This window comes from Zingiber officinale, chromosome 9B (genome assembly GCF_018446385.1).
Source record: "Zingiber officinale cultivar Zhangliang chromosome 9B, Zo_v1.1, whole genome shotgun sequence".
NCBI classification, from domain to species: Eukaryota; Viridiplantae; Streptophyta; class Magnoliopsida; order Zingiberales; family Zingiberaceae; genus Zingiber; species Zingiber officinale.
Genome location: NC_056003.1, coordinates 43,310,754 through 43,325,379, shown reverse-complemented (window position 1 = coordinate 43,325,379; position 14,626 = coordinate 43,310,754). Strand labels below are relative to the sequence as shown.

At 35.3% G+C, this 14,626-nt stretch overlaps 1 protein-coding gene across 2 annotated transcripts; it reads left to right on the top strand.

The window, feature by feature from the left end:
• Window positions 1-1,027: 1,027 nt before the first annotated feature.
• On the top strand, window positions 1,028-12,514 carry LOC122022652 (eukaryotic translation initiation factor 3 subunit A-like). Of its 2 annotated transcripts, none has more exons than XM_042580702.1 (15): window positions 1,028-1,175; window positions 1,263-1,391; window positions 2,003-2,107; window positions 2,487-2,968; window positions 6,707-6,922; window positions 7,636-8,004; window positions 8,094-8,123; window positions 8,768-8,995; window positions 9,110-9,271; window positions 9,563-9,781; window positions 9,863-10,069; window positions 10,475-10,681; window positions 10,772-10,852; window positions 11,441-11,642; window positions 11,845-12,514. In XM_042580702.1, exons 3-15 carry the CDS (start codon window positions 2,062-2,064, stop codon window positions 12,276-12,278), a joined length of 2,883 nt encoding a protein of 960 aa, XP_042436636.1. In that variant the 5' UTR covers window positions 1,028-1,175; window positions 1,263-1,391; window positions 2,003-2,061; the 3' UTR covers window positions 12,279-12,514. The 2 variants fall into 2 exon arrangements, with proteins under 2 accessions (XP_042436636.1, XP_042436637.1); XM_042580703.1 differs by having other exon boundaries at window positions 1,073-1,175; window positions 1,269-1,391.
• The last annotated feature ends 2,112 nt before the right edge of the window (window positions 12,515-14,626 follow it).

Below are 14,626 nucleotides of genomic sequence, written 5' to 3'. Positions count from 1 at the left end.
ATTAGTTTTTTAAATATAACTTTTAATAAACATAATTTATGAAAGAGATTTATGCTTTTTAACAACCTAATGATTCGTAATATATTAGACGACTAATTTGATTCTTATCTATTTTTTACTTGTATTTCCCTTGTTCTTTTTATAAAAACCTTACAAATTGAGTAGCAGATGCAAAATAATATTATCTCCCTATAATTTGTTCGATCAACTCGGGGTCTACCAAGTAAAAAAAATTAACTGATGGATTAATATAATTGGTACTACTTATAATATTATTGTAATAGGTCACGAGGTCAATTTTAATATATGCATAATGTCTCATTGATCATCTAACCCATATAAAGGATTGTTATATTAGGTAAAGTCCTTATGATTTATCTCCTTTTTAAATTATTTAAAGTCGTTCTAAAAAATCCTGGTGGATATTATTTTTATTTTACTTTAACAAATTAAAAAAAATAATTTAAAATAAATTAATTCCTGGTCTAAAATATAATTTTGTATTCTCCTACTTTCCTAAAATTAAATTTGTCTAGTTTAATACTTTCTCAAATATTAATCAATTTTACATCTTTTTAACCCATTTCCCCAATACTATGAGTATGAGTGATTCTAACGTATTTCCTCGGATGCTAGCGTATGAGGTGTTGTCATAATGAGGTCTGAGGTTCAAATTTCGATAAGGTCGAGGTAAATATCTCCCTTATGTGTTAGTCACTATTCCAAAGACTAGTAACCGTCCGTGATTTATCTCTTTCGTGTTGATCCTGAGACAAATTAACGAAAACGTTAAGAGCGAAAATATTATCTCTTTTTGCCATAATGAATGATTGTAACGTCGTAAATATTTATTTACGCTAGAAATGGAACTGAGAAAGATCCGTTTAACATGGATATAAAAATCCAATACCTCATTTTCAACAAACCCAAGCATTTTGTGGTTGGGTTCACTCAACTTGAGCCGGACCATTTTATACTGGTCCGGCTCGGTCGTTCTGATAATTTATCAACAGACAAGGGCAAATATGACATTTAAGGATGCCCTTACGACCTAAGGATTCCTCCCCCCTCCCCCCACGCATTTCTTCCCACACCATCGCCCGCAGTTGCCTGCTCCAAATCCGCCGTCGTCGCTCTTCTTCCTCCGATCTCCGATCCGGTTGTCTTCTACTAAGGTCAGTCGCTAAAATTTTTCTGGAAATTATTTTTTGTTGCTTCTAAAGATCTTAGAGCTTCGGAGTTGAATTCGTGTTATGTTAAAGATCCAGCCTTTCTCCTTCTTGGCCGTTGCGAACATCATCTCCTGCCCTCTTTGACTATCGGCCGCTGCGCAGAAGATCTGTGAGCAGCACGCCGACGACTCCTAGCCTGCCGCACACCGCCATTTCAAGGTATATCGAATTTCCACCGGTCCGAATCATCATTTATAAACATCTTAATCAAGTCAGATTTCAATAAATGACTCGTCTGCATTTTTGCTTTTTTTTTCGTTACACTCTTATGCATTTCGTCACAATAGGATTGCATCCTTCCAATCTGTATTTGCATTATTCACTAGGTGTTTAATCTATAACAAAAATTAATCTGTGAAGAGAATTTGAGGAATTTAGAATGATGAGATGGATGGAGAACACTAGTGAAGAGTAGGAGGAGTAATGAGTTTGTGAAATTGGGTTTTGCAAGTGCAAGAACGAAGATAGTGTACTGCACGTGGTGTTATAGTAGTGTGCTATGCTTATTCTTGTTTCACAGTTAGGTCTCCTGTGATTTGGTGATGAATTCATGGCTTTGGTTAGCCTTGCCACTTTGATTTTGTTTATTCCATTTCAGTCCACATTATTTGTTGATGATGGCAATTGTTATGGATGTAAATATCAAACTTTTAATCTTTCGTGTAAAAGAAGTGCCTTTCTTATGAGCATGTTGAAAATAGGAGTGGCGCTCTATTCTATCATGTCTCAGCTTTGTATTTGACATTGCTATTTGTCTCTTTTGTTTGCAGCATTAAGCCTGCTCTGTGGAAGGAAGCAGACATCAGTGAAGCATATATTTCTGCTGAAAATGGCGACTTTTGCTAAGCCTGAGAACGCTCTGAAACGTGCAGAAGGTAGTAGTTTTTTCTAAAAATTTTTTTTCTTCTGCACAAAATAATAAGTTCATACTGTTTCTGTTGCATCACTTAAATTCGGGTAGACAATAAGACAAACATGTTGGAATCTCATGAATAAAGTGTTTGTGTTGGTCCGATGTTACCAAATGTTGTGTATTGTTTAATCGAGAAGAAAGGAGCTAGTTAAACTAAGAAATCATTCTTTCAAAAACATGCCTTATTGTCTTAATAGTTAGCTCGTGATCAATTAATCAATTACTGCCAATAAATATATCCACAAATTGATTTGCTTTGTCCATTCATGCAACATGCACTTTCTAATTGAGTTATTAACTAACAATATGCATACCTTTTCCCCTTGTATCCTTTTATTCAGAGTTGGTTAATGTTGGACAAAAGCAAGCTGCCCTGCAAGCCCTGCATGATCTAATCACTTCAAAAAGGTACAGAGCATGGCAGAAGACTCTAGAGAAAATCATGTTCAAATATGTAGAACTCTGTGTAGACATGAGGAAAGGTCGATTTGCCAAGGATGGCTTGATTCAGTATCGGATCATATGTCAACAAGTAAATGTAAGCTCTCTAGAGGAAGTGATAAAACACTTCATGCAGCTTTCAACTGAGAGAGCTGAGAAGGCTAGAACTCAGGTGCAAGCTTTGGAAGATGCGCTTGACGTGGAGGATCTTGAAGCTGATAAGAGACCTGAGGATTTAATGCTAAGCTATGTTAGTGGGGAGAAGGGCAAAGATAGATCAGACAGGGAACTTGTTACTCCATGGTTCAAATTCTTGTGGGAGACCTACAGGACAGTGCTTGAGATTCTGCGGAACAATTCAAAATTGGAATCACTATATGCGGTAAGATGTCTAGAATTTTTGTTTATTTGATACAACACTTGTTCTCCTTCTAAAAATTTAAAAGATTTTTGTTAGGCTCCTCTATCCATGCATATGCTTGATCTGTTTCAAATATGCTTAGTTCTATGACTACTTCATTAAAATTCTTAAGTGTTTGAAGGAAATATATGGACATCAGCTTACTTTACTGTTAAGCCATTGTAGCAATATGTCATTCTTAAAATAAGAAAGCGGTAAAGCATCCTCGAAACATCTATTTAGCCTCTAGGAATTCTTTGATATCAAAATTGATTCATGTATTTAGGTCCAGAAACTTAATATGTTAACATAGCAATGTATCTTGAGTTTCAAAGAGCTATCTATTTTTTTATGGTTGAAAATCTACAGATCCCTGTGTGTTTAGAAATGAAAACAAAACAGTAGGAGACAAAGGTTGCCTAAGGAAATAACCAGTATATATTTGGTTAGTTAACTTAATCCTGTACAGTTTATTTTGGTCAAACTCAATATGCACCATGAAATAAATTTGATAACATTTTATTTCATAAAAAAAATGATGGTTGCAGAGATCTTCAAGTTTTTTATAAATTTTCAGAAGATACTTTTACAGAAAATCTACATTTTCCCTTGTTTGGTTGTGATACTAGGCAAATATTTTTCCATTCCTCCTTTCGTGTTCTTCAAGTTGGGTTCCTTCCTGCATGCTTGTATGCTTCCATTTATGAATCAGTGAGTGACGACGGGCATTTAGTTAAAGTGGAACTCAAAAAGAGTTTGGTTGTGCTGAATGGGTTATTGGTTGAGATGATGCCGACTGGGCCTTGGCTGTTGGTGTGTGTGGTGTGTGTGTGTGTGTGTGTGTGTGATGGGTCAATGAGTGGAGAGGGGTTTTAGTAGGATGGGGAGGCTTGTATAAAAGGGTGGCCTGTTTGGTGGAGATAATGCTTCAGTAGGGTGATGTCAACTAGGTCTTGGTGGCGGAGAGGAGGGTGTTTAAGTTTGCAGGATGACACCAATTGGGTTGCATAGGGAAGATACCTATTGGGTCTTGGGGGAGGGAGAAGTGATTAGGTCTTTGGGAGATGGGGGGACTACATCAACAAGCGGGTGCTTGGGAGAGGTGGTTGATTGACTGGTCAGTGGTGATGGTATTGGCAAGCAGAAGTAAATTGGGGGGGGGGGGGCTTGCTTGGGTGTGGATCTTATTTTATGTTGATCTCAAGAAGGAGTTGTTTTCCCCTCAAAGGGTCTATTTTCCATTGACCTAGGTTTTACATCTCGTCAAACATGGGAAAACAAAGGAAAAGGTCTTCCAAGAAAGCATTTTCTGCAATGCTTAGCATGATTTAAAATTTTGAACCGTATTAGTGTTTCGGTTTATGACTGGAATGATACGGTTTTGATATTTTTTTAAAATATAAAATATATTAATTAAAAAATATTATTATAATATTTAATTATTATAAATACTTACTATTAGGTTAAACAAATATTTTAAAAATTAGAATCGGGTAAAAGTTAATTTAAGATTAACTAAAGTCTAGATTAGGATCAAGTAGGCTTAAATTAAATTGAATTTATTTTAATCAGTTTAAGGAGGAAAGTTTTTCATATGTATTTAAGGAGAAAAAGAATAAGAAAAATAAATTAAAAAGGAATTTTTTTCATGTATTTAAGGATGAAAGAATAAAAAAACAAATTAAAATGTGGGGAAGAAGGAGAAAGAAATTAAGAGGAGAAAGAATTAGCCATTAAAACAATTTAAAAAATTAAGATTGAAAAAATTGGCAATTAAAGATTTTTTTTTTAAATTGAAAAATAATGTAGCCTCCCATGGTTGCCATGGTCTCGTGTGAGGAGTTTGTGCTGTCATGGGGCCTTGCTTGAGGTGCCCAAGCGGTCGTGGGGACTCCGAGCGGCCACGAGGCCTCGCGTGGGCGTGCTGGTGTTGCCACTTTGCCGGTCGACGGTGGAACGAGATGTTTTGCCCATGCCGCTGGCACGACACGAGATTTTAAATCATGATCCTTAGATCACATTTCATGTAGGTGCTTCATGATCTAATTTTTTGTCCTAACTACTATGTCTTTCTATTTCTATTTTGATATTGTGATTCCTCATTTTTTTGTTATATTTTATTTTCAATGGTTCTTTGATATATGCTCTTAGCATTTTGTTTAAAAATGGAAATGAGTCGGTACAAATATCACTCATAAATAAGGATTCAAAAAGTATATATGGGGTTGTGCAGTCAATCCATTGCATAGCGCATATGTGGAGGCTTCAGTGACCAATGTTAAATTTTTAAAAATATTTATATTGATATCTAAAGTATTTCTCATTTGCAAAATATTTTTTGAATACTAATAAATTACAAATTTTAAGTCAATTAGTTTAAATTGGTTAAAATAAACCACATAAGGTTGACTACATATGTCATATGCTAATTATATGCAGTTTATATCCAGGCTCTCATTCAAAATCTGCCTAGTGCTTTTGTGGCTTAAGTATTGGCTTTTTAAAATCATGCATATAAATGATTTTTGTATCCTTTTAGGAATTCAAGTTAGATAGTATGAAGTTCTTATATGATCCTCGCAAGTGATCTGAGATATCAAATGTCACTTTGTTGCTACTAAATCACTTGGCATTATTATATACCTATTGTGTTTATTAACAAATAATCATGTATGTTTGCTGAATATGTTTGTGATTCCTCTTCTTTTATGCTTCATTGGCTTAGATGAAAAGATAGGAGGGAGAGGGGGAGGGAGAGTGATTGATCCACAAATTTTGCACATGCATAGTCATTCAGTTATATGGTTTTTTGTTGCTTTCCCTCTCCTCTCTTCCCCTAATAGTTATAGATCCCAGTAAGCTTAACCTTAGCTCTAGTTGCCACCTAGGCATTGTGCCTCCTTGATTTGGTGAAGCTAAGGATGCATTTGTCCTCTTTCGTTGTGTAATTTGTGGTGAAGTTCAGTACTTCCTTATCTAGCTTATGAACTGATTGTAATCAAGACTGCTTTGCTGTTAAGTTGTAGCTAATAAGTCTCAGCAGTGTTGTCAAAATCATTAGAGCAGTCATAAAATTGGATTGTAAAATCGAATTGTAAAATCGTAAGATTTTACATCATACTTTAAATCAATTTTAAAAGAAACCTGATATATTCTTTTTAATTGATCATTAAATACTTTAATCCAAATTATAACATAAATATACATATAGAACATTTTAATTCATATAATCATAAACTACTCATATTTAAACTTTTAAACAACCAAATACTTACCATGAAAATATAACATAAACATAAATTCAAGTCTAAACTTAAATCTAAAGATAAATAAAACACAAGATAACAAATTAATATAAATCATTCATAGACAAATACAAATCTAAAATCGTCCCAAAATGATATCATTTTGTCCAAAATAGTTCCCTTTTATTTACGACACAAAATCAATAAAATTATCTCAAAAATCATGTTTTTACAAGTTTAAATGCGATTTTTCGATTTTGCTCCGATTTTACTTTAATACACGATTTTATCACAATTTCACTCGATTTTCATAAGTAAAATTGTGATTTTGTATGATTTTACGAGTTCACTCGCGATTTTGATAGCATTGAGTCTCAGGTTCTACTATTGATACAAATGAAATTAAACAAAATATTGAAGATGAACATACTATTTTCAATGGAATATAAGTAGTTCTTTCTGTCTTATTGTTTAGATGACAGCACATCGGGCCTTCCAATTTTGCAAACAATATAAGAGGACTACAGAGTTTCGCAGGCTCTGTGAGATTATAAGAAATCATCTTGCTAATTTAAACAAGTATAGGGACCAAAGAGACAGGCCTGATCTGACAGTTCCAGAGAGTTTGCAGCTTTACTTGGATGTCAGAATTGAGCAGCTCAAGATAGCAACTGATCTTGAACTGTGGCAGGTTTGTATTTTATCATTGCCTTAAGTTTCTTTCATATATTTTATTTTGCTTTCCATACCATTTATGGTTTAACCTTGCAGCAATTTCCTGTATTTGTAAACTAGCATTGTGGTCTTTCCTATATTGCATCTCCTAAACTTTAATGCGGGCCTAAATGGTATTTACTTTGGTGTAAATCTATATCAATATGTGATTTGGGGTTCACATTGATCAACCATGCCATCTTGTTATGAACTAGCCTCACTGAATCCCTTGTCATTTTATTTGTTTACCTGCAGAGCAACAATTTATTGGGCTTTTCATAATCAGTTCAATTAAAACTTCATAAATGCAACTTGACAAATATCAGAAACATTGTAACTTATAGTATACCTTTTTGATAGGGGTTCCTTACTATATAATATATCATTAGTAGTGTAGAAGCTCTGCAACACAGATTTCCATCATGTGGAAGTTGCGGTTGTAGCATTCAAGTGAGGTCAGTCCCATATATTTCCAGCTTTCCAATTATATATCATCCCCCAAGATGCCTGGAATTTAAATAGTTTCATGCAGCATGGGTAAAACATGTACTTCTATGCTGATATTTCTAGTTCTGGTGTTGTCTCAGAATATTGTCACCTAGAGATACCTTCCGAGCTTTAAACCTAGGTTTTCTGTTTTTTTTTTGAATTCCGTTCCTTAACATGTTTCTGTATTGTTTCCTCGTACAGGAAGCGTTCCGCTCAGTTGAGGATATCCATGGTTTGATGAGTATGGTGAAGAAGAGTCCCAAGCCATCACTAATGGTGGTATATTATGCTAAGTTGACAGATATATTTTGGGTCTCAGATAGCCATTTATACCATGCATATGCATGGTTGAAGCTTTTCACATTGCAGAAAAGCTACAATAAGAATTTATCACAAAAGGACTTGCAGTTGATAGCATCATCTGTTTTATTAGCTGCTCTTTCAGTGATCCCTTATGACCAGAAGCATGGTGCATCTCATTTGGAGCTTGAAAATGAAAAAGAACGGAATCTACGAATGACTAGCCTTATCAATTTCTCTCTTGATCCTAAAGGGGAGAGTAGAGGAGTTGTATGTATTTAAGCCATTTGCTTACATGTCATCCAGTGTCTTTTCTTATAAGAAATTGCTAGTTCTGATGTTTCACTCTTGTTTTGCAGCTTTCACGTGCATCATTGCTTGCAGAATTGGTATGCCATACATCTTTAGTGCCACTTTCATCCATTTATTCTTCATTCAATAATAATTCAATTCTTTATATATCATTTTAATTTTGTACTTTCTGCATGCCATATAGTTTATTTTCATATGCTTCAGATGAAAGCCAATTGATTTTTTAATTGATACAAGTAATTTTTGATTTCTTTTTGGAATACAATTAGTTATATCTTCACTTAGCACTCACAAGGAATTTCTGAAACTTTAACAGTGTAGCAATCTTTTATCTTTTAAGCTCCAATATAATAAAAAGGATGTAAATTGCAACTTCTATACTGATGTGAGCTTTTAGGACCTTGGTAATCTTGTCACCCTTTTATGCACTTTGCCTTGTAATTAGTGATGATATCCTTGATATGTTTGTTTTTTAGCTTTTACAATAGAGGATGGAACAATAAAGTTAATCTTTTCTCCTGTGTAAAATGCTATCTTTTCTAGTTAGTTTTAAAGGATTGTAACCCTATGTTACTTATGTTTTTCTGGTCGAGAAGTTCAAACACTAGATTCCTCACTGCTATATGTTGTGCCCAAAATGTTATTTATCAACAGATGATTTATTTCCTGTCAATTCATGAAAGCAAACAGTTGTTAATTTATCAAAGTTTATGTTGTACAGACCAACAAAGGTGTAATGACTTGTGTCTCTCAAGAAGTGAAGGATATCTACAATCTCCTAGAAAATGAGTTCCTTCCTCTAGACCTCGCAATGAGAGTCCAGCCTTTGCTTGCTAAAATTTCAAAACTTGGTGGTAAGCTATCATCAGCCTCATCAGTTCCAGAAGTGCAATTTTTGAAATACAATCCTGCTCTTGAAAAGCTGACCACTTTAAGAGTTCTTCAGCAGGTGTGATTTTAGCATTTTTTTTTCTCGAAGGGTATTATTTGTTCAAGATTTCCTTTTCTTATTTGTTTTCCGTATCTCAAGTTTTTTTTCCTTTTTTTTCTTTTATTCTATCAGGTTTCCCAGGTCTATCAGTCCATAAAGATTGAGTCTTTGTTGAAGATGATACCATTTTTTGACTTCTCAGTTGTGGAGAGGATTTCTGTAGATGCAGTCAAGTACAACTTTCTAGCAATGAAAGTTGATCACCTGAAGGGCACTGTTCTATTTGGTAATGTGGTATGGTGTTCAAACTCATGTGTCTGTTTTCACAGGCATGTTATATTGATTTACATTCTTTTATTATTTACCCTGAACTTATGTTTCCCCTAAACACTAAAGACTCATCCTTAATCTATTTTTTTTTTAATTTTGCTGAGAAATAGTTTTAATTTTCTTTTTTGTATGTGAGCATTTATTGGATTGCATTTCTGCTTGAGCATGTTTTTATCCTTCCTGTTCCTGATGCTAAGTTATGCAATTCTTATGATACACACTTTATATATCAAAATGACTTGGTTTTGATCACAGGACATTGAATCAGAAAAGCTCTCTGATCATCTTGCTATTCTCGCTGATTCTCTTAATAAAGTGAGGAACTTAATTTCTCCACCTTTAAGGAAAGAGTCCAAACTGGGTGTGAGTTATGATCTGGCAGAAATAGTTGACAAGGAACATAAGAGGCTTCTTGCTAGGAAGTTCATCATTGAGAAGCGCAAAGAAGAACATGAACGTCAGATGCTGGAAATGGTATTTCCAACACTTTCCTTTTGCTGAGGATGATATTTTGCTGAACTTTCAAAAATAACTTTTTTCTTTGGACATTTGAAGGAGCGAGAAGAAGAATCTAAAAGACTAAAACTTCAGAAGGTAACTGAGGAGGCTGAACAGAAGCGGTTGGCTGAAGAATATATTCGAAGAGAGGAGCAGCGAATTCACCGCGAAATAGAGGAGAGGGAACTTCAGGAAGCCCAAGCATTGCTTCTTGAAACACAAAAGGGTGCCAAAAAGAAGGGAAAGAAACCTCTCCTTGAGGGGGTAAGCTAATATGGTTCTACTTGAAGTTAGAGATTTGCCACAAATATTATAGTTAATTAGGTTAATTATCATAGTTATAAAGGATATAGTGTTTCACTTTTGTTTTATTGAATGTGGTCACAAGTGAAATAATTGCCAAAGTTATCATTTTCTTAGCAAGAGATAATATAATAGACATGCCTCAATATCTCATGTCTAAGTTATTCAATTTGTTTGGTGATAGAATTTTTATTGTCTTCAGAAGATTGTAGTTTGTGTTTTCTACTGTCTTGATTACATTCCTTTGATATCTTTGTTTGTTAACCTTTTTTTTACTTCACTGCACTGTTATGTCTTGTTTACTTTATGAAAATGCAAAATGAGTTGTTTTCCGTACTGTGTATTCAATTGTTCATTATTTGTCAGGAGAAGGTCACTAAGCAGACGTTGATTGAGATGGCTTTAAACGAACAGTTGAAAGAAAGGCAAGAGTTGGAGAAGAAGCTGCAAAAACTTGCCAAAACAATGGATTATATGGAACGGGCAAAGAGAGAGGAAGAGGCCCAACTCATTGAACAAGCCTTTCAGCAGCGCTTGGTGGAAGAGAAAATTCTCCACGAACGCGAACAACTGGTTCAATATGCTCAAATGCTCACTGATTTGTGAAGTTATGATCATATTGTTTTTTGGTGAGGTTGACAAAAAGTTTTTTTTTTCCTCCAGAAAGAGATAGAGCTAAGCAGGCAGCACCATGCTGGTGATCTCCAAGAGAAGAATAGACTTGCACGAATGTTGGGGCAGAAGGTTAACACTTATTTATTTATCGTCTTCCTGTAAAAGCTTTGGTGAAACTTAGGAAATAAAGTATTTCCCTTTTTTTCTGCTTGAAGTGCCACTTACATGTTCCAGATCACGATATAAGCAGATAGTTTTACAGCCAAGTGTTTTTGCTGATTTTTAGTAATGCCAAGGCATGAATGATAAATACATGATAGCTTAATTGTCAGGCTTTGTGATTCATTCACTTTGTGAATGGTCTTTGTAGTATTAGGATGGTTCCTTCAATGAAAACTTGTTTCAGTGTGTTCATGTCATTTTTATTTTAAGAGTTTAGCACCTTATTTTCTGGGTTTGAGTCAAGATGATCATGAAACAAAAAGTACTTGTTTATGTTAATTAAACTACTTCTTTCTTAGGTTGTGCTCAGTGCTCTGAACTTAAAACATAGGTTAATCATTTCAAGATACTCAAATTAGATTCCTTTCATCGACCTGACTTTTGCCTAACCTTAAGTGAACCAACAAGAATATGAAAAGGAACCACAGTTTCATCTAAAATACAAGACAATTATATCTTTGATAGTTCTGATATGATCTATTCAATACTCCCCAGGAAATATTTCAGCAAAAAATAGTTATCCGACGTGAAGCAGAGTATAACCAGCTGAAGAAAGAGCGTGAAGATAAAATTAACCAAATTGTCACAATGCGGAAGCGTGAACGTGAGATCAAGAGGAAGCTTCTCTATTATCTGAAGTCTGAGGAAGAGCGGTTGACCAGGCAACAAGAAGAGGAGGAAGCTAGAAAGCGTGAAGGTAATTGTTGTTCTCCAAGTTATATTTCAATATATTAGCACTGGCTTCAGTAACATGACAAATAGGTTAACATGTGTTGAGTCAGTTTATTATGCTACTATGAAGCCTCTAGGAAATTTATACTTAAAACTATTGGAAGGACATGATACCGATACGGCCATACTTTCAGGGAGTTACATTTTTTTGTGTCAAAATTTTGCAGAGGAAGAGAGACGAAAGATAGAGGATGCAGAACGGAAAGCAAAGCTGGATGCAATAGCCGAGAGACAAAGACAACGGGAGAGGGAGTTGGAAGAGAAGGAACAGCTGCGAAGAGAAGCACTTAGAAAACCCACTGAACCTCTGCCACAACCAACTGGCCTTGCTTCAGCACCTCCCGAACCTATTACTGCAGCAGCAGCTTCCCCTGCATCAGCAGCACCAGCTGCTGGAAAGTATGTGCCAAGATTCATCCGTGACAGAAGTGAGGGTCAAAGGGCAGCAGCTGCCCCTTCTGAGCCTGATCGGTGGGGAAGGAAGGATGAACGTCCTCCCCCACCTGGTAGTGGTGATAGGTGGACAAGTGAGAACCGCCGACCATCCTTTGGTGGTCCAAGGGCGTCATCTTCATCTTCCTGGTCAAGGACACGGAATTAGTGCAGAGTGTTCTCGTTGGCCTATAAATGTCCTGTTTTTCCACAGTGGCGCAGTGGTTAAGTGAAAATTTGCTCAAGAGTATGGTTGAGTGGAGAGGATTATTCTGTTTTGATCGACCTTCAGTCTGTATTTGAACATTTTAGCTCAGATGATGTTTTGTACTTGTTTGATGTTGGTTAAATGCTATTGCATATATGACAGTACACTTAATCTATCCATTGCATTGTATTTTTTCACACTGAAGATTGTGACATAGGTTTCTAGCATTGCCAATCCCCAATAGCTTCCCATCCCTCCCCAATCTGCCTGTGTGATGCTGCACCAATGCAAGCCTCCGTATGTCTTCAAGCACTAGATAAATTTTCTAAAATAGTTGATATACCTCTAATGACAAAAGACAACCCAAGATAGGGGAAACACTTCCTTACAATCTACCATGTTCTCAAATGTATGCAGGCTTCATACCAGATCAATGGGCTAAAGCGATAGGGTATTCATCCTGCAAATAGAATTAGAAAAATTATTATTATAGCTTCATTGGCTCAATCGAAGCATTACTCAACTTGGCTATAGATTGTTTGAGTTATGTAAGCTTATATATGATCAGTGAGGGCTATAGTCTTGTATTTTACCTCTGTGTGTTACCTCAACAATTAGTTTGATGTGTTACCTCAACAATTAGCATTACTCAACTTAGAGGTATATAGTTATAATCACGATAAGAGAGCGACGTGAATAGTTTGTTTATGGAAGAACTTGTTCAATCTTTGTCGTGTGTACCTTTCAATTTGAAGATAATCATAATCTCGACAGTAGACTTTTTTTGGCGTATTCGAGGTGCCACTCAATGATCATGCTTGGGATTGGCTCCAAGAGATTGACTATTACTCTTATCTCAAATGAGATGCTTAGTTTGATAATAATAAGGTAAATTCAATTTTCCAACTAAACTTCATTTTTTTTTGGGATTAGAAAATAGCTTCTTAGTTCTAGCTTTAATTAATAGATAGTTGAATCTAGTATCTAGTTTGCCAATTTCCTCAGACACATCAATGTATATTAAATATCATTGTGGCCACCCTGGGGCTACGGTGCAGTTAGGGCTGTAAACAATCCGAGCTGAGCCGAGCTTTAGGGTGTTCAAGCTTGTTTGATAAGATAACCGAGCCGAGCCGAGTTCAAAATGAACCAAGCTTTTGAAATGAGTGTTTAAGCTTGATTTGGTTTATTTTTTATGAGCTTGAGGTTGTTTGAAGCTTGGCTTGAGCTTGGTTTGTTTAGATGTTATCAAACTCTCAATTCAAATTTGACTTGAGTTTGGTTCGAGCTTGGCTTGAGCTTAGTTTGAGCTTGGTTCGTTTACATGTTATCAAGATCTCAATTCAAGCTTGTTTGATAGTTTGAAATTTTTAATTATTTGATTGGTTATTAAGATTGATAATTTAAATTTATTTATTTTATTTTATTTTATTGTTTATTTAGCATATTGAAAAGAGTTTTATTAATAAATATGGTTCGTGAACATTGTTAACGAACGTTGTTGACGAACGTTAACGAGCTGAACACATATGTGTTCAAGCTTGTTTATTTAGCTTAACAAGCTGTTAAAGTTTGTTTATTTAATTAATCTTACGTATATTGAACGAACATAAACAAGCTCTTACCAAGTCGAACACCAAGCTTGTTCATGAACGCTTGGTTCATTTACAACCCTAGGTGCAGTGGAAGGGCATTAAGTTGTTATCCATATACCTATGGTTTAATTCCTAGCTATAGTATATTGTAGGGATTTTTTTCTTCAAATTGGGCATGCAACCACGGGATGTCGTACTTTTGGGCCGTTCGCAGTGTACACTTCCCGATTTACCCTAGCGACTGGTGGAAAACTTCCGTGAAGCCAAGTCGGTTGCCCTAGGTTCAGTGTTACCTGGTTTAATATTTAGGTCCCCAGGACGAGTTTAGTTGGTAAGTTCAAGGGATAATGACCGTAGTGGTCGGGGGTTAAAACTCAATATAAGATTTCATTATCTCTGCTGACTCCATCCATGTACATGCCAATTTGAATTTTTTATTTAACTCTCTCTTAATAACGTGGGGTAGTTATGAGAGCGCAACTAACATGACGGTAACACGTTTTTTCTTATTAAGTATCATTCTCTCCCCTTAATGGAAAACTTAATGATAAGAATGTAGTTAAGCTAAGTTCTTGATTTTGAAGTGTTGATAAAGATACACTTTTAGGTTTGCGATTCCTATAGTATCATGACTGAAAATACAATATGAAGGACATCATTTCTAAATCGAGATGGAATATTGAATAAGAGAAATGATATGCGGAGTGAAAAAAA